Below are 20,654 nucleotides of genomic sequence, written 5' to 3'. Positions count from 1 at the left end.
CAACAAAGGCACAGAGACCATAAAAGACAGCCCTACTAGGGGCACCTGGGTGGCTGTCGATTGAGCACCTGACTTCAGCTCAGGTCATGACCTCAGGGTCCTGGACTGATCCCTGTGTTGGGCTTCACGCTCAGTGGGGAGTCTGCTTCTCCCTCTCCCTTTGCCCCTCCCCCTGGTCCTCCTCTCTCTCAAATAAATAGTCTTTTTATTTTTACTTATTTATCTTAAAAAAGAGAGCCCTACTAAATCCATGTCATCTCAGAGTGACTGTGCCCATGCCCTAAGGAGTGACATGAGAGGCTTCATATTGCCGGGGAAGGGGGAGATAAAATTCATTAAAATAGTAAAGTCAAGTCAATAAACAAGCAAAAAAAACAGAACAAAAAACAAGCCCTGGAGTCAGGGGGGAATCAATATCCAGACTCACCATGATATATTACCTAAAATGCCCCGTTTTCAAGAAAAAAATTATGAGGCACATAAAGATTTAGAAAAGTGTGATCCATATACCAGAAAAAGTAGGCAAGAGAAACTGAGGGCCCAGATGTCAATTTCAAAACTATTATAAATATGTTCAAAGAATTAAAAGAAATCATGCTTAAAGAAGTAACAGAAGGCAAGATGATAATGTCTCATCAAATAGAAAATATTAATGAAGAGAGAGAAATTACATATATAAAAAGAACCAAGTGGAAATTCTGGAGTTATGGGGCACCTGGGTGGCTCAGCGGGTTAAAACCTCTGCCTTCGGCTCAGGTCATGATCCCGGGGTTCTGGGATCGAGCCCTGCATAGGGGCTCTCTGCTCAGCGGGGAGCCTGCTTCCTCCTCTCTCTCTGCCTGCTTCTCTGCCTACTTGTGATCTCTGTCAAATAAATAAATAAAATCTTTAAAAGAAAAATTAAAAAAAAAATTCTGGAGTTAAAAAGGACAATGTAAATGAAAAATTCATGAGAGTAGCTCATTAAATCTTAACAAAGAATTAGCAAACTTGAAGACAGACCAATTGAGATTATGCAATCCAAAGAACAGAGAGAAAAAAATAATGAAAATTAAAAAAAAAGAATAATAAAAAATAATGAAAAATGAACAGAGTCTCAGAGAAACGTGCAACACTATTAGCTATACCAACACATACCAAATAGGAATATGAGGAAAAAAATAATGAGAAAGGAGCAGTGAGAAATAACACGGGCTAGAAAGCAGTGATGTATCCTTGCTGTTTTATTAATCCAGAAATCAGGGAAAAGGGCATTAGTTTAACTTAATAGTCCTTTTATTACTATTTGCTATTTGCATGATTCAAATGTTACAATGATAAAGAGACAAGGTGGAGGAACTTCCACAATAAATGGCTGATTAGAAAAAATAAATGTAAGATGGACTTAAAAAGTATACAAATATATTCTATTACAAAATATAAAAAAACCCCAATATATGCATGTGTATATATAGATATGTATGTGTATACATAGGTAAATATGTATATCTATGTATAGATGTATATACATATCTAGATATATATACACATCTATGTATATATACATATCTAGATATATACACACACACACACATAAATATATAAAATACATTCTTATATGCTATGGAAGTGTAGCCACCGACTGATTAGGAGACATGGAATCAGGTTTCAGCCTGCTTTCTTAAACTATACTCTGATGCATTTTTTGCTGGGTAGACTGAAGCTAGAGTGGGGCAGGAGGCTTAGACCAGATTCTTCAGGGTCATTTTGGCTTCAAGGAGTGGATGACTAAGCCAGTGACTCCAAGTCCCCCATTCCAACTTCAACCAGAGCTAGAAAGATAAGCTGTCTTTTCATTTGTTTTAAATACTAGGATTTCATTAACAGTTCAATAGACAATTAAAGAGGGTTTCATCTCTAAATTTAAAAAATGCAAAAACCCTTGGATTAGATAATCTAACATTACTTCCAGATGTAACAATCTGTGAGCACAACACCAAAGTTATGTAGAGATCTTTTGTAAGAGTATTTGTAACAACTGCAAATATTGGCAACAAACCAAACAGATGATTTTAAAAACTAGTGTTTTGATTTTAAAGAAACAAGTAAATATTCTACTTTTTTAAAATGATCTCATTTTTGCTACTTAGAGACATTAATTATAAATTTACTTTGCCTTTCACACCTCCAGATGCCTCTTTTTAGCTAATCTCATTCATAATTTAATAGGAAAATATTTGATTCTGAGACCTTTGAGAAAAATGCCATAAGGCACAACAGTAAATATGTACACCCCTCTCCATAAATATAAGGTATACTTACCAATTGTCAGGAAATCTGATCGATACTGACAAGTCATTCCAAAGCCAAAATCTCGCCAAAAGCCAGAATCCTTTTTGTGAACCTTCAGTTAAAAAAAATAAATTCAATTTAATACCTCAAGAACTAGAAGAAGTTTCAATCAACAATGAAAAAATTTAAAACTTTCCAAATAATAATTTTTCCTGTCATTTCTGTGACTGACAATGGATCACATGCATTCACATGATTAAATCCTTAAAAAAAAAAATCAACAAAAATACAGTACTCTCTGTCAGCAAAGGGTTCTTGCCACATTCAATTTAGCTGAATTTAAGCCCTCTGGCAAGATGCAAGCTGGGGTTACTAATAACCAAACAGTATTGTGCCTGAGCTCGAGGAGCTTACATTCCATTCTGGGAGGATAACAGTTGCACAACTCATACTATAATACACTGTAATGAATTCTGCACAGACCTTATTTGGTGCCTATCCAGCATTCACCTCCCTGCCCCTTACCTAACTGTGTACAGTTTTGCTCTGGCAATTACTTGGCTCCATGTAGCCCATGAGCTTCAGGGAAGCTCCTTCCATCCGCAGCTTTAGATTGGACGATGCCTATATCAGTGGCACAGTGTCACCCAGTTTTTGCAGGAAATGATTGACTAACAGGAATTAGACAAAATTCAGGCCAACATGGTAAAAGGGGAGGGTTGTTGGGAACTTTGGAAAACAAGGCCCCTTCATTCCTCTGAGAGAACTACTAGAAAAGACACTTGCTTTTTTTGGATGGCGTAGGGCAGGAGTCAGCAAACTACAGCCTCCAGGCTAAATCTGGCCTGCCGCCTGTTTTTGAAAATCATTTATTGGAATACAGCCACACTCATTTGTTTACAAACTATGTGTATTTCATGGTACAGTGGCATAGTTGAGTAGTTGCAACAGGGATTTAACTATATGGCCTGCAAAGCCAAAATATTTCTCTGTGGCTCTTTACAGAATAAATTTGCCAACTCCTGCTATAGGGTGTAGATGTGAAGTTTGGAATTACTACAGTCCTTTAAAATGAAATTGTCACCACTGAAGTCCAAACAGAGAAATAAAAAGAAAATCAGGGCTTTGATGATATATAACCCCAGAATCAAGTAAAAGTTGACACCTGATAAAGATTCTTTATTTTATTCATGCATTCAGCAAGTGTTTTTACCCATCAGACATGGTATTGAGAGCTGGGAACACAGCAATGAATAGAGATGACAAAGTCTCTGCCATCACAGAGCCTCTGTTTTGATGGAAAAATAGCAAATAAATAAATATGTATCTCAGGTGGTAATACATGCTAGGAAGAAAACTATAGTAGGAGAAGGGGAGACCATGAGAGACAGAAAGCGTATTTAGATATAAAGGCCATATGAGGTCTCCTTGAAGAGATAACGTTCAAGCAGGGACCCTAATGAAATACTGAAGTGAGCTGTGAAATATCTATAAAGGAGATCATTCCAGGCAAAGAGGGTAGCATGGATGATGGCTATGAAGCAGAAAGGGAATGAGTGGGGCAAGAGCAGAGAAAATAAGGGCAAGAGCAGAGGAATGAGGTCCTGTGGACAAGAAAGGGCTATTGAAGATAATTGGTATTACAGTTCTTCTGTATGCATATGGTAATGATCTAGAAGAAGCATAATGCTAGGATAGGAGAGCCTGAAGGATGGCTGGAGGGGAGTGCTTGTTTAGGCATGAGAGATGAGCTCTAGTCCAAGAGAAAAGGACAGATTGGCCTTATGAAGGGATGTGTGCGCAGTTCCTCCACTGGGAATGGAGAGAGGCTGATGAGTCTAGGATCGAATAAGGAAGTGAAATGTCTGCTTCTCTGTTCTAAGTGAAATATGAAGCAAGGTATGTGGAGAGTGGGAAGTGGTGAGGGGTGCTGGGAGACAAGAGAAGGAGGACAGTATGGCTGGCCTGTAGGATGGACAGTGGGTAGATCACGGTCAGGCACAGATGTCAGGGCAGTTGTGGAACCCTGAGGCCCGTGGTCATGTTTTTAAGGCAGTGGCCCTATAGTGGGACTTTACTAGAGGTGTTTTTCTTACCCTCCCTATTCCACTGCTCAAGGGCCTGTGTAAGAGTTGCCCTTAACCAGGCTGGGGTTCTAAGAGAAAACACTGGACAGGGTGAGGGATGAAGGTGAGTATGGCAAGGAGGCTGTGGATAATGACTGACTATAAAGTTGGAGTTGGGTAAGGAGAGACATGAGGATGCAGACATGAGAAGGGTGACAGAAAGGAGAGAGTTACCTCACCCAAAGTGCAAAGTTCTAAGACAGTTTCCTCTAAGAAATGAAGTTGGAACTAGGATCTGAGAAATAAGCCAGAGTTATTCAACTGAAAGATGTGCTGGAGAAAGGTCTAGACAAAAGAACAGGTTGTGCAAAGACTTGGGAGGTTGGAGAGAGCATGTGGGTGAAGGATGGTGGGACCACATTAGAGACAGAAGTAGAGGTGCCCACAAATGTAGGCTAGAGCTCAGCCAACTTCTGCAAAAGAGCAGGCAGTAAATATTTTAGGTTCTGCAGAACATAAAGTCTGTCACAACTATTTATCTTAGCCACTGTAGTGTGAAAGCCGTCACAGACAATAAGTAATCAAGTGAGCATGCTGTGTTCCAATAAACTTTACTTATGGTCGCTGAAATTTGTATTCTTGAAAATATTTGTCAACCACTCTTCTTCATTCATGAGCCACAGAAAACTAGGCAGTAGGCTGTTTTGGCCAACAGACCATAGACTGATGACCCCTGGTCTAAGGGACCCACAGGGCCACATCAGAGAGAACAGGATACCTGGTCACATATTTTCGCTTTATCCTAATAGCAATGGAAATTCTCTGAAGAGTCAGGGCAGGAGGAGTAATATGATCAGGCGACATTTTTGAAAGATCACTCTGGCTAGAGTATAGAGAAGAGATATAAGAGGGGAAAAGAAGGGATGCTGAGAGGATGGTTAAGAGGCAATATTTATAATCTGGGAATGGGAAGCTGATGATATGTTCAGAAAGAAAAAATTATCATGATATGTTCAGAAAGAAAAAATTATCATGATATGTTCAGAAAGAAAAAATTGCATGGGGGTAAAAAAAAAAAAGATTGAGGACAAAGAACTGATAGAAGTCAGGAAGTGACTGAATGGGTACGAGTTGGGGTGAGAGGGAAGGATCAACCAAGACTGACAGCAGGCTGCTGTCCTGGATAATGGGTATGTTGTAGTGCCATCCCCCAATAGTGGGAGCACTGAGGAAAGGGCCCAGAGCTGAATGATGCAAAGCTGGGTTCTGAGCATAATGAATGTGAGTGATCTACAAGGCAGCACATGAAAATACTGCAGATAGCAGGAATGAAAGGAATATACGGGTCTGCAGAGGAGGCAAATCTTGAGAGGAGTGGGAAGAATCTGAAAAAGCTGCTGTATGTAATGGGAGAATTGGCTGAAAAAAATAGAAGAACCAGGCAGTACTGAGGACTCAGCTTAAGTTGGAACTAATAAGTGAGATATGTATTTTCTTTTCTTTCTTTAAAAAAAATTTTTTTTTTGTTAGGGGAGGGCTTCTTCCCCTTCTAGACTATAAAGCTCCTAGAGGGCAGGACTTTTTATTGATTTTGATCACTGTTATATGTGGAGCACCTAAAACAATGCAAGGCACATAGTAAGCTTTCAATGAACATTTGTCAAATGAAATTAATTTATAGAGGCATAATTTCTGTGGCAAAACTAGGTTTCAATATTCTTATCTCCTTAGTCAAAACATAATCCTGGTGCAAAGTATTAAAACAAAACACTCCCCACCCCATGCAAATAAAATAAAACACTCACTCTGACATTTCTACACCATGACAATTCTGATTTTACAAATATTAAGTCTCCCTTTATAACTTAGTTTCTTTAAAAAAAAAATCTCCAATATTATATTATCACACCTGGGGAAAGGAGTCATTGGTTTTGATTTTTTTTTTTAAAGATTTATTTATTTATTTATTTATTTATTTATTCATTTATTTGACAGAGAGAAACACAGAGAGAGAGGGAACACAAGCAGGGGGAGTGGGAGAGGGAGAAGCAGGCTTCCTGCCAAGCAGGGAGCCCGATGTGGGCTTGATCCTAGGACCCTGGGACAGTGACCTAAGCCAAAGGCAGACGCCCAACAACTGAGCCACCCAGGTGCCCCATGGTTTTGTTTCATTTTTAAACAACACATTTCCACTGTCTGTAATCCCTGATTGTTAATGTTTTATTGCATTTTTATCTCTCCCTCTCCTAAGCAAGTGGGGGGATGCAGGTGTCCACAGATAATCTACATCTCCAGCCCCCAGGCCCTCACAGGCTGCTAGGTTCACAAATCCATGAGGCAACTTGACACCTTCCCTTGGAGGTCTAATAAACAACATATACACCTACCCCACTCAGGTTGAATCCCTAATCTCTCCTTCTGCCATTCCTGTCTTTCATTCCTCACATCTAATTCTCCAGCAAGTTCTGTCAGACAAATCATACCTCAAATTTTCTCCATGATTACCATCCTTACCCAAGCCATTTATTTTGCTGTCAAAGCCTAACTGGCTATTTGTAGCTACAGCCACACCCCATCCATTCTTTACAGAATCAAAACCCTTCCCAGGCTTTCTATCACACTGAGCTTAAACTCCTTATAGCTCAACATGACTGGCCCAGCTTTGTGCCCTGTTGCCCACTGTGTTCTAGACACCTTAGGAAACCTAGTAGCTGTTCCTTTTGCTTGGGACAGTCTTTCCCCAGTTACTAGGTAGCAGGTTCTTTCCTGTTATTTGGATGGCCTCTCCAACAGCCTCATCTCAAAAAGGTCTTTATGACTAAATACACCACAGAAACACCTAATCATTTTTCACAACTCAGCCTGTTTTAATGATCTGCATGGCATTTATTAATTGATTTCATCTTCTGTCTCTTCCTACCAGAATAAAGATTCTTGTGAATAATAACCATGTCTATATGGTTCTAAGTGCTGGGGATTCCAGCAGTGAACAGTGGCTGGCCTAGAATGAACCCCATTGGATGAATTATGGTAACACAGGCAAGTTTGTGCAGTGGATAAGAGTGGAGATACACTGCCCGGGCCCCTGGCCCCAGCCATGCCAGCTATGCAACTGGGCAGGCACTCAACCACCAGATGGTTATATCCTCATCTATAAGACAGGGGTAATAATAGCATATACCTCAGAGGTATAAGAAGGATTAAATGAGTTAACATGTATGAAAAACAGAACAACAGCTTACCCAAAGAAAAGGATAGCTAAAAAAATAGTTATTATTAGCATTAAAATATCATAAAAAATACACATAATTTCCCTTTTTTTAAACTTTATATTTTCCTCTACATTTACATGGCTGTATAATCTACATTTCATGAACATTTTCCTCTTGCTACCTATTCACCATCATATGTACTATAATTCATTCTTTTGACAGTTTTGCTGCTTCCAATGTTGTCGATATTATATGTATTGCTGCTCTACGGTTCTGTTTTCTCAGGATAGACTCCTGGGAGTGGAGATTACGGGATCAGAGGGATGAACCTGTTTGAAAACTCCTGACCCAGAAAGCTTGTCTGCATTCCTACACCACCAGCATGGATGGAAGAACTCCTATCCCACCAGCCTCGCTTGCATGGCTGTTTTAAAAACTGATTTTACAGCAGCAAAAAAGTATTGCACTGCTGTTTTTTATTTATTCTTAGTAAGGTGGTTATTTAAATATGTTTATTATGAATTACTACCAACTGTCTTTTAGCCTTTTTTTTCTAATGGTGTATTTCCTGTTTACTTTTAATATCAAGGAGATAATATTATACATTATGGAGAGCAAGCTTTTGTCTTGTTTTAAGTGGGGGAGATTGAAGTTTAGAAAGGGTAACTTGCAAAGGTTACAAAGTGAAACTACAACTTGAAGTGGAAGTATTTAAATTTATTTTTTTGTGTGGAACATCTAGAATGAACCCACATTCAAATCATTCTTCTCCCACATCCTCCCAAACCAGACAAGGATATTAGCATGCTTTTACATTCCTCTTCACCCTCACATATTGACTCCATTTAGCACTGTGTTTATCAAGGAATTTTTTTTATAAATAAGATTTTTATTTTGGAGTAATTTTAGATTTATAGAAAAGTTGCAAAGTAGTAAACAGAGTTCCCGTATACTTCTCACCTAGTTTTAACTTCACCTAAATGTTATTATCTTACATTGTTATTGTGGTACATTATAAAAACAAAGAAACCAACACTAGTACATTACTATTAACTACATTTTATTTATTTATTTATTAAAAGATTTTATTTATTTATTTGTCCGAGAGAGTGAGCACAGGCAGACAGAGAGGCAGGCAGAGGGAGAAGCAGGCTCCCTGCTGAGCAAGGAGCCCGACGTGGGACTCGATCCCAGGACGCTGGGATCATGACCTGAGCTGAAGGCATCCGCTTAACCAACTGAGCCACCCAGGCGTCCCTATTTATTTATTTTTAAAGACTTTACTTATTTATTTGAGAGAGAGAGAGAGAGAGAGAGAGAGGGAGTGAGAATGCATGAGGGAGAAGCAGAGGGAGAAGCAGACTTTTGCTGAGCAAGGAGCTGGTTGCAGGACTTGAACCTAGGACTCTGGGATCATGACCTGAGCTGAAGGCAGACGCTTAAGTGACTGAGCCACCCAGGCACCACCCCACTATTAACTACATTTTAGACTTTATTTGGATTCTACAAGTTTTCCTTTAATGTCCTTTTTTCTGTTCCAGGATCCAGTCCAAGGCACCACACTGCATTTATTTGTTATGTCTCCTTGGACTGGAAACTCGTAATTTCTCAGTCTTCCTTGTTTTTTGATGATCTTGACACTTTTTAAAAAATTACTTTTTTTTTCTTTTTTTTTTTTAGTAATACCCACATCCACTCTGAGGCTCAAACTCACAACTGAGTCCAACAGTCACATGCTCTTCCAACTGAGCCAGCTAAGCACCCTTGATCTTGACACTTTCAAGTATTGCTGAGGTATTTTGTGGAATACTCTTCAATTTGGGTTTGGATGAAGTGTTTCTCACGATTAGGTTTCTGGAAGGAAGGCCACAGAAGTGAAATGCCCTTCTTGATTCATCAAATGAGGGGTGCATAATAACACTGGTGATGTTAACCTTCATTACTTGGCTTAAGGTGGTGTCTGCCAGGTTTCTCCACTGAATAGTTCTCTTTCCATACTCAATTCTTTAGAAGTGAGTCACCTAGCTCCACCTACTGGAAAAGAAAGTATCTACATAAGTTATTCAGAATTCTGTAGCAAAGATTTAGCTCTTCTCCCTTATCTACTCCTATCTAATCAGTCTATCCATTGATTTATTATTATTTATTCACTTGCTAATTTATTTGTATCAGTATGTACTCATGGATAGTTATTTTCTGCTTGGGGTTGCAATCCAGTACTATGTAGTACTATGTTATTTATTTTGTTGCTCAAATTGTTCTAACTTTGCCATTGGGAGTTTATTCAGGCTCCTGTATCCCTCTGACATACCCTTATCCTCTTTTTTTCTTTGAGTACTGCCTTACTTTCTGGAGCTTCAGGCTCCTTGATTTCCTGTCCCAGATCCTAAGATCTGGGAGCTGGGTATGCTGGTTACTCTTGGGGTATTACTGCTTCTAGGTCCTCTCAGGGGACAGGGCTAGGTAATACACATTTGTATGTGTACCCTTTGAATTTTAAATCCCCAACTGCTATTCATTTCTTTTTTTATTATGTGTTTCATCAACAACTACTTAAACAAGTTTTACTGGGGTTTTAGTGCTGGTGACTACTGTTTTATTCTCAGGTCTTCTTTCAAACGGGTTCATTTCTCATTCTGCTGAAGAGGTCTGTAAGAAGTAAACCCTGAATCCTTGAATATTCAACAATATCTATTTTGCCCTCAAATAGGTAAAATATAAATTACAGAATTAAAGTTATTTCTCTCACAACATTCAAGATATTGTTTTATTGTCTTCTAGCACCAATTATCATCAAAAAGAAGGCAAATGCCAATCCGATTCTTACTCCTTTGCAGACAAGTTCTCAAATGCCAGACTTGTCTTTCCTTAGCTCTTCGAAGTTTTCTTCTATTTCATCCACTGTCTGTTCTCTCTTTTCTCTCCCTTCTGGAGCTCCTACTCACAACTTTGGGAGCTTCTTGAGTGATTCCTCATGTCTCAATTTTTCTCTACATTATCTCTTGGTCTTTATGTGCCCAGGTAACTTGTCTTCTAGTTACAAGCTTGTTTCAACTGTAACTGTTCCAATATTCAGCCCATTTACTGAGTTTTAGATTTTCACAATTTCCAAGTTGACCTTTTTAGCAACAAATCCAGTCTTAGTAATTTAATGTTTTCTTTCCCTGAAGACTTATTTACCTTAAAGTTGTTTTCATTCTCTATTCATATTCTCATGTGTTATCTTTTCTGTTTATTAAAATTTGGTGCCTCCCTTTCATAGTGTTGGTTTGGCTACTCTCGGTTAACTGCTACTGTTTTTTGTTTAAAAAATCATTGTTCAGGGGCACCTGGGTGGCTCGTCAGTTAAGCATCCAACTCTTGATCTCAGCTCAGGTCTTGACCTGGGGGTCTTAAGTTCAAGCCCTATGTTGGGCCCCACGCTGGACAATGAGCATACTTAAAGAAAAAAAAAATATATCATTGTTCAAAAACCCTTGGCTGTCAGCTAAAATTACAGGGGCCTATCTCCAGTAATAGTGGAAGAGGGGCTAAATGTGGTCTTGCAGACAATGTGCCAACAGCAGCTCATTTTCAGAGCCTGGCGCTCCCTATCCATCCTACAACTCAGTATTCCCAAAACCTTACCCTACCTCTCTTGCTCCAGAGACCACATACACTGCCGCAGCCTGTAGTCCAATCCCTGTGATGCCTGTTGCTTAGTACATGCCCAGAGAATATGTACTCCATCATGCTCTGTCTTCCATGAGCTCAGAGGATACAAAGCAGCCCCATCTTGTGTTCTCCTGAACATATTCCAGATTCTTCTTTCTTCTATCAATCCTATGCCAACTATTGCCATCTTATATCAATTTCTCAAAATTTTCTACCAAGGACACTTCTCTCATTTTCCAAAGCTAATATATTTTTTTCTTTTTAGTAATTCACTTTTACAAAGGATTTAGGGTTTCAGATAAGGCAAATGTGGGTGCTTGGTTTGCTATTTTGATCCCAATTGTTTCTATATTCCCAAGTAATACTGGCCTACAGATAAGGCAGAGGGGTGTGTGTATACAGACATATCAACTGTAGCTAATAGCTATATTGCTATAGCATCAACTGTAGCTAATAGATATATTGCTTACAATATCCAGCCCCTCTGCTAAAGGCAGGACTGGAGTCTGAAGATAATGTTGGCTTCATAAAACTTATTAAGTAGGTCATATGGTATTACTTTAACCTGTTCTTCAAAAGTTTGGAAAAACTCACCAATAAAACATTGTACCTATTCATATGCAAGGTAATTTTTTTGATAACTTCTAATTTTTTAAGTGGTTCTTAGTCTTTTCAGAGCTTCCATCTCTTTTATATATAAAATGCTAACACAAAATTTGCTTGTGTTAATAGTTTATAAGTTCTCAAATCTTTTATTTAGAATTTTAAGAATTTACCATATAAAATTGATTTCTCTCAGTTGTTATATTTTCCTTTTTACCCCAAATCTGCCCACTTTAGTTAAGAAATTTTTTTTTTGCACATAAAGAATAAGCTACTATATATTAGTCAAACTATTATTTTTGGTTCATTAATTTCTGCCTTATCTTTATTTCTTTTCTCAGAGTTATTCATTTTTTTAATATCTTAAATTGACTTCTTAATTCATTTATTTCCATTTTTATTTAATATTAACAATAAAAGATTAGAATAAGTGCAGTATAGTATTCTTGACTGGAACCTGCAACACGAAAAGGACATTAGTAGAAAAACTGGTGAAATCCTAATCTACAGTGTAGTTAGTAGTAACTTAGCAATGTTAATTTCTAATTTTGACAAATCTTTCCATAAGATATTATTCTGAGGGAAAACGGGGTGGAGTACAGGAATGCTCTATACTATCTTTCCAACTTTTCTGTAAATTTAAATTATTCCAACATAGTATGTTTACTTAAAGTAAAAAAAACTTATATAGTTTTATCAATAACTGTAAGTTCTGTTATGGGCATTCCCACTCCATGATTTCTTTAGTAATTACCCACAGAATATCATTCCTTCTTAGTTTATTTTGTAGTTTTAATTTCTAGTAAATAAGGTTTTTAAAATTAACACATTTTTAGTATTACTGAGAATACACTGGCAGAAGTGACTGTAAAATCTATATATTCTAGAACATTAAGTTTTCTCTGTGGCCTAATTTTCTTTCCCTCTCTAGAATGATATTTGATTCTAAAACATTAAGTGGAAAATCACCTTATGGGGGGTGGTAAAAGATACTATGAAAAGTGTTTATAATAACTAGAGTTTTGGGGGGCTCCTGGGTGGCTCAGTCAGTTAAATGTCTGCCTTTGGCCCAGGCTATGACCCTGGGGTCCTGGGATTGGGCTCCCTGCTCAGAGGGAGAGCCTGTTTCTCCCTCTCCCTCTGTTGCTCCCCCTGCTTGTACTCAGTCTCCTATAAATAAATAAATAAAATCTTAAAAAAATATAACTACAGTTTTTTATCAAAACTTTCTTTTCTACTTGTGAAACAAACACAAAGGAACCTAGCAAGGATCATTGTGGCCTTTCATAACTGAGAATGAGTCTTACCAGCTGCTGCTCCACAGGTGGTGGTACATCCTGACTGGCATAAACAATGGCAGGGTTGTAAAGACTGAAAACCACAGGATAAAACACCTTCTTACCTATAAATTAAAATATACAGTTATATCACACAACAAAGTAATAAAATGAAAGACTGATCAAGACCATGTTATCAATATTTAATACTGCTATTTCTTTGGTCATATATGGTGACTTTATCAATATTGTATTTTGTCAATTTTCAGGCTACTAAACATCATGCTGATTTGATGAACATGATGATTTTATAATGTATCAGTAGCTACAAAATTTATAACCTAAAAGAGACTAAAAAACAGACTAAAGGGTATAACACACATTTACTCCATTTGACTTTGGAGAGATACACAAAAGTTTTCGGTCAGTTATTCAATAGGTGGGCTATTTACTACTCATCATTTCATCTGATTAGCAGTGATAGACGTAGATTAACCTCTGACAATCACCAAGAACTTAGAAACGTGTTAAATCCATCCTTCAAAATGAATCACAGAAACAGTAAATCCAAAGAATACTATAAAATCAATAGATTTGTACACAATAATTAAAATACAGAATTGCAGACAGATTTTGGTAAGATTTGGAAAAGTTAAAAATACCTGATCTAATAGCCTCTGCAGAAAATCTTGTCATTAGCATTCAAATTGATAGCAGTGAAGGGACCTGTGAAGACTAAGGAGCCCTCAACAGAGAAGCCCTTGCTAAGATGGGCCTCAGTTAGACATGATAATATAAAGTGCTCCGTAACCGTCAAGTACTTGTGGTAATGTGGCAGCCATTCTATTACAAAATCCCTACTAGATGCTCATCTCACCTTTGTTAAAACTCACTTAGGGATGGACGTTCAATTCCCAAGGAAAATCTATTTCTAGACATTAAAATATTTCTTTTACATTGAGCAAGTATGTTTCCTTCCACTTTCACACTGTGAACTTCATATTGTCTGGTGCAAAAAAAGTAAACCCAACCCTCATGTATTCACTAGGTGCTCAAAGAGTTCCTGACAATGATCCCTAATGAAAATAATTAATAGGCTAATAATTTGCATGATATGAATAGTTCTACACAAAAAGCATTTACTAGGAGTTTTTTTGAAACAGAAAATTTTCTTTTCACATTTAAAATTAGATTTGATTTATAAAAAAATCATTTGCTCATACATTATAAAAAAATACCTATAACATAAAGCAAAGTACAGTAAATGATCCCCAAATATGTAGTATGGATGCCAAGCACCATCTGTATCTAGGCTTCTTCATGTGTGTGTGTCTCTGTTGGTACCACCTGCCTGAGGTAGAGTACTTCTTTCACACATCTCCATGTTGTCTGCTTGGCTCTTTTTCTGATAAGTGCTGCTTCCTCCTTGTCAATTTTAAGACGTTTTCTTCGCTTTTGTTTATTTGTATTCAAATTTTCGCAATGGATTTGGCCACAAGAGAACAGGGGTATGAACTTCAGAGGGGCAAATTTTAACTTTTCTACTTAATATTCCAGTTAAAGTATGCCTAATATAACTTTAAGAAAACATAATTAACTTGATCCAAAATATGGGACATGCTGACACTGTTCTCAATTTCTACACTCAACTCATCTACCAAGATTTTACGCACCTGGCTCAGCATTTAACCGGCAACTGTTAAGGAATTCAGCTGAGAAATATATATCAACATCACAGAAAAACATCAAGACCTCTCCCTTGTCCCAAGCTCGGGCACCCATATTTAGTCCTCGTCCACGATTAAATTCTTCATTCAAGGAGATCAAAGTGTAATTGTGAAAATTAGACTCACTAGGAGGAAAGCATATACAACAAAGGGTAAGTCCCACTTAAAATTTAACAACTCTCTTCTTTCAACAAGACTTACAAAATATGTTTTATACTTCAAGTATTTTTCAATTTTGGTTCTAGAGTCATACAGGGAAAGGAAATTATCAGCTTCACATGTATGATCAACATCAGGGACAGATATTCACTAAATGGCCATATCTGAGGCAACATGTTTGTGGTGTGAGCTTAAAAAGTGTTGAGGGATCACTGCTCCTCAGGATCTTAAAAACTTATTGGGGAGATAAGGAATATACACATGGAAAAATGGCCATAATGTTTGGTAATAAACAATGCATTCCATATGAATGGTACATTCAAAGGGTGCTCTTGTGTTTTTTGGATCTTTGCTCACATGTCCTCTTATCGGAGGGATTCCCCTCATACCATTTGGGAAGTTGTCCCGACCTCCCTCTCTTTAATCTTTATCCCCCTGCCCAGCTTTGCTTTCCTCAGCAACACCAGACATGTTTGTTTGAGTGTCTCCCCCCACCCACTGGAACATAAACTCCATGAGAGCAGGGATTTTGTTTTGTTCATTATTGTGGATATAGTGTACCTCCTCAAAGAGTAGGAGTTCAATAAATATTTGCTGAATGAATGAATGAACAGCAGTTCTGAGAAAAAAAGATTGCTTTCGTCTGAAAGTAGTTAGAGACTAGAGAGGTTAGAAGCAGAATTAAAGTTATGCCTTAATTAAATTCCTGAATTCAGTAGTGAGTTTAAAGCTTATTCCAATTAATTATTCTCAAAGGCAAAGAGGTAAGAAAGTAGAAAGCATTTTAGAGAACAGAGATTAGACAAACTGGATGAGAACGAAGGGATCCTAAATTGTGAACAATGAGAGAAGACCAGAAAAGGGTCAGACTGAGGAGTAGCTTCTGTGAGAAGTTAAAGAAGTTGGTCAGTGTGCTTGAGGCAAGGAGTTTTTCTGCCAGGGTAGTTCTCACAGGGAAGTCCCAACACCCACAGCATCAGCCTCCCCTGGGAAAGCAATAGAAATGCAAATTCTTGGGCCCCACCCCAGACCCCTGAATCAAATACTAGGGGTGATGCTGAGCATCTATGTCTCTCTTGGTAAAGTCACACCAGGGGACTCTGATGTTAAAGGTGGAGAACTGCTATGCTAGGATATGGCCAGATCAAAAAGGGACATTTTAGGAAGATTACTCTTTATAAATGTATAGAATGGGAATGGAGAGATGGAAGCAAAGGCTCAAATAGTTTCCAGAGTGGACTCCATATGCTCCGAATGCCCACACTACCCTTCTCATGAATATCAATCTCTCACTTCTTTTGGGAAAACTGCTGATTACCGTGTCACACTCCCACCACCTAGTGGAGGAACTAATCATAGAACACCCAAACCACAGTAATTTCCTAGAGGCAGGGACCAGACTCAAGCTGGGCCAATCATAATACCCAAATCCCACCTGGCCATAGTGACTGACTTAAGAGTGGGCAAAACTCCTTCCCTGGGCTTTTCTCAACTGGATCTGGGAGAAAGCTCTTTCCTCTCTGATGGCAAAGCTGAGAAGATGTGAGCCCAAAGCCGCCAACAGCCATATACCTCACATGTGGAAGAAGCCAATCTGCAATAGAATGAAGTCAACATGCAGAGAAAAACAGACAAGAAGACAAGAGAATTTTCATGGTGCTCAAGTCTCTGGTTCCAGTCCCTAAAATATCAAAGCTGTTTTTGTTTTTCTCCCCAAATTTGGCTGTAATAATCCCTTCAGTTTGGGGACTATCCAAGATTCTTCCATTAACACTCCCAGCTTCCTTAAGCAAGTTCAAGATGGGTTTCTATCATGTGCCACAGAGGAGTCTTGAGTAATGCAGTGATAGCTTCAGTGGTACCAATGTAAGTGCCTGGCATTTAGTGGGTGACCTGAAAATGGTGAAGAGGGAAGAGAAGGAAAGAAATGAAGGAGGGGGAACCTGAGTTAGGCAGTAGCAGGGAAAGGACAGGGAAAAGGTCCTGGGCAGTAAGTAAGAACTGACTAGAGGTAAAGAATGAAAGATGCTAGCTCTCAGACATGAAGCCCAGGGGATCATGAAAATGGTCTTAGTCTGAACTGAAAGAGGGCCACCAAGTGAAGCAGCTAGTGTGAAGGGGGAAGAAAAGACAGTATTTGTTTTTTAATACATGTGCTGTGAGAGTCCCTTCGGGGTAGGAACTATAACACTCTCTTCTGTGCTCATCTATTCCAACCACCCCAGTTAAGACTCCCAAGCAGTGTACCTGGAACATAGTCGGTGGGACTCAAGGAATGTTAGTTGAACAATTCGAGAAGAATGGCCGGCCAAATCTGGACTCTTAGGGAATGGCCACAACTAGCAGAAAGGTAAAGAAGCAGGTAAAGGATACAGAGTTGGCTTGGTCTGAAAAGACAATCAACCTAAAATTTTACACTGTAACATATTTACATTTACAAAATATATTCATTTTACAAACATCAGAGGAATATGTTAAGAAGGAAGTACTGGTTAGGCATCAAATGTAAAAAAGCGACCAAAGAGGATGACAGAAAAAAGGCTGAATTTGGCAGTTAGGTCATAACTTTGGGCCTACAACTTAGAGATGAAAAGGCTGAAAAGCTATAGAATTAATGTCGGAGTATTAAGGAATTACTAATTCATTCATTCAAACCTCTGTGTACCTACTATGTGCCAGGTACTATGTGAATTGTCTGATTAGAGAACTACTGTTTGGTGAGGTTTAGCTATGAAAGAACAGAAACCTACCAGCAGCTACTGGTACTACAGAGTCAGGTGGTGGTGGCTTAAGGACAGGAGAGACCTAAGCATTATTTGCAGGGCAAGAAGAAGGAACTTGGGAAAATGGAAGGAAAGAAAGGTGACAAGTGAGAGAAAAGCTTAGGAGATGACATCAAAGTGAAGGGATTAGATTTAGAAAAAGGGGAAGAGTCCAACAGAAGGGAACGAAGAAGTAATAAATGGAGGCAAATAAATAGAAGGTGGCTGGGCCACAGAGTGAGAGGGCTTGGATCATGCCAGGCTGGCTGCCAAGAGGTCAGGGAAGACGAATCATTTATTAGAGTTGCATGAGTGAACTGAGGGGTGAAATGAGGAACTTACTAGCACCACTACTCATTTGCTCAGCCAACTTTTAAACAGCAGCTATTAAAAATCAACTCATTATGGTGTGAAGTGTGTAAACCTGGCGATTCACAGACCTGTACCCCTGGGGCTAATAATACATTATATGTTTATAAAAAAAAATCAACTCATTAAATATCTGAAATTCTCATTCTTCTAATGTTATGTATCAAGACTTCAATTTGGACATGGCTCACCAACCTTGTGACAGATTCTAGGATAGACTTGACTTTAGATAATCCTTCTTTACCAAAATACACCACTGTGAGATGAATTCTCTTGTCCTGATGAATACACACATCCCTAACAGAATTGAAAAATAAAGTTCATTCAAAAAATATATATAAGGCACTACTCATTCAGAAAGCAATCACATGAAGTTTTAACAAAACAAATGAGGCATTGCTCATTTAGAATGACACTGCATGAAGCTTTAAGTAAATATAAAAGTGGCAATATTGCTGAATTATTAATGACATAATAATATAAGCAAATGCATAACAATATAACCACATGAATACAGTCCTTGAAGGTCTACAGAAGTTGCTTTATTCCAAAATTTTGAAACTTTTGCTTTGGTATTGCCTTCAGAAGCAAATTACAAGCTACTCAAGGAAAGAAGTCTAAAAACCAAATAAATAAATATTCAAGTTCTTAGTCAAGAGTTATTTTGTCCTCAGACTGGCTAATTCCAGAAATTATACCTCTCATCAAGGAATAAGTATCTGTCATGGCTGAGATTACTTACTGTAAAGAATAATGTAGCATCTGAAAGCAATTCCAAGAAAAGCAGTAAAAAATACTTTAGGAAATCAGATCTCAGGTGAGCAATTTCAGATAGGCAAAACTCATTTGGAAGCATGATTTCTAGATATTCTGTTACAGAGCAGCATTAACTTTTATTTATTTATTTATTTTAAACTTTTTTTTTTTTAAAGATTTATTTATTTGACAGACAGAGATCACAAGTAGGCAGACAGGCAGGAGAGAGAGGGGGAAGCAGGCTCCCCACTGAGCAGAGAGCCTGATGTGGGGCTAGATCCCAGGACCCTGAGATCATGACCCGAGCCGAAGGCAGAGGCTTAACCCACTGAGCTACCCAGGCGCCCCAAACATTAACTTTTAAATCCAATGATTTCAATATGAGAATAAAGATTGGAATTATAAAGCATTAAAACTAGCATATTAAAATATTAAAAACATGGCAATTGTTAAACAAAAAGGCAAAACTTTCCTCACACAGCTACCCTGATACATACTTGTTAACATTTTAACACTTCAGCATTTTAAAATATCCAAATTTAATGACAAAAAAGGAAAAAAATTATTTTAAAAATTATTATAGTCTCTGTTTCTTCAAGATGGAATAACTCTCATTTTTAGTTAAATGTTTGTATTTCTAAAATTATTTCAATGTTAAAATTTCAATTGTTCTTAGGGAATTTTCTGGAGAAAAAGCAATGACCTGTCCTGTATGTTCATTGGGAAAGCAATTATGAGCATAAAGGTTTGTCAAAAGACATGTAACCTATACCCTTAAAATATGTGGGTTTTATTGTATGTAAATTATGCCTCAATAAGTTATTTTTAAAAATTCAACTCATCCTAAAATGAACTCACACACAATTATAAAGTTCGTCAAATATAGTTTCTAATAGTTGTCACTCTCAATTTACTTCAAAATTCAAATTGCCAGGGAAGCCTAGGTGGCTCAGTTGGTTAAACAGTTGGTTAAGCAGCTGCCTTCGGCTCAGGTCATAATCCCAGCGTCCTGAGATCGAGTCCCACATCGGGCTCCTTGCTCAGCAGGGAACCTGCTTCTCCCTCTGCCACTGCCTGCCACTCTGTCTGCCTGTGCTCACTCTCTCTGACAAATAAATAAAATCTTAAAAAAAAATTCAAATTGCCAATAACACAATATATTATACATGCTTTAAAAAAAAGAGTATCAAAAACTAAGATTCCCCAAAGCCTATAAAATTACTCTGGAATTCTAAGTAATCACACTCAGTGAAGATAAATTAAGCAAATCTGCATGAAATGTGATTTTTTAGAAGTGCTTAGCCAAAGCATTAAGCCCTGAGAGTTACCTGAAGTTCTGCATAAACTGCGCAAATGCTTCAGTTCTTTCAGCAAGTGGCACAATGATATTAATAATTGATCTAGTAATGTCAATCATCTCGCTCTTCACTTTCATGAGAGGTCCAAAAGGGCGGAAGAGGGTCACATGCCTATATTCCATAAGGTCTGCTTTCTTAAAAAAGAGTTCATACTGTGTGCCCTTATCTCTCTCGGTGCGATAATAACCTAAAGGAAAGAGTTAGGGACAAAGATGTCTCCATGTCAAAGTTTATGAATTCAATGTGAATATTGATTTTACTCAAAGATCAAAAGTACAAAACCAGACATGTAGTGTTTTTAATCATTTTGTGAAAATAATTATCCCTATTGTACAGTTGAAAACAATTATTTCTTTAAAAGGAGAGGTTACAAAAAATGTTCACTCCTCTATTATTAGTCAATTCATAAATATGTTCCAAATCACAATTATTCCTTTTTA

At 37.9% G+C, this 20,654-nt stretch overlaps 1 protein-coding gene across 13 annotated transcripts in view; it reads right to left on the bottom strand.

The window, feature by feature from the left end:
• Nucleotides 1–20,654, bottom strand: part of CSGALNACT2 (chondroitin sulfate N-acetylgalactosaminyltransferase 2) — a 43,305-nt gene that overhangs the window by 5,289 nt on the left and 17,362 nt on the right. For 2 of the 13 annotated variants that reach the window (XR_004380219.1, XM_032836976.1), the window contains exons 3-7: nt 20,185–20,401; nt 18,296–18,397; nt 14,757–14,935; nt 13,114–13,208; nt 2,302–2,383 (exon numbers count right to left, since the gene is read on the bottom strand). Coding sequence is in view for 9 of the 13 variants with exons in the window: in XM_032836976.1 (XP_032692867.1) it covers nt 2,302–2,383; nt 13,114–13,208; nt 14,757–14,935; nt 18,296–18,397; nt 20,185–20,401 (675 nt within the window). In the remaining 4 variants the exon portion in view is untranslated. Of the gene's footprint in view, nt 1–2,301; nt 2,384–9,472; nt 9,584–13,113; nt 13,209–14,756; nt 14,936–16,404; nt 16,564–17,216; nt 17,309–18,295; nt 18,398–20,184; nt 20,402–20,654 lie in introns of those variants that run through there. The other 11 variants (XR_004380224.1, XM_032837003.1, XR_004380223.1 and 8 more) reach the window with 9 other exon arrangements.

The sequence above is a fragment of the Lontra canadensis genome, unplaced genomic scaffold, assembly GCF_010015895.1.
Source record: "Lontra canadensis isolate GAN:19392208 unplaced genomic scaffold, GSC_riverotter_1.0 scaffold3, whole genome shotgun sequence".
Taxonomy (NCBI): Eukaryota; Metazoa; Chordata; class Mammalia; order Carnivora; family Mustelidae; genus Lontra; species Lontra canadensis.
Note: the sequence above shows the minus strand (reverse complement) of the source record. Positions and strands in the feature narration are given on the sequence as shown.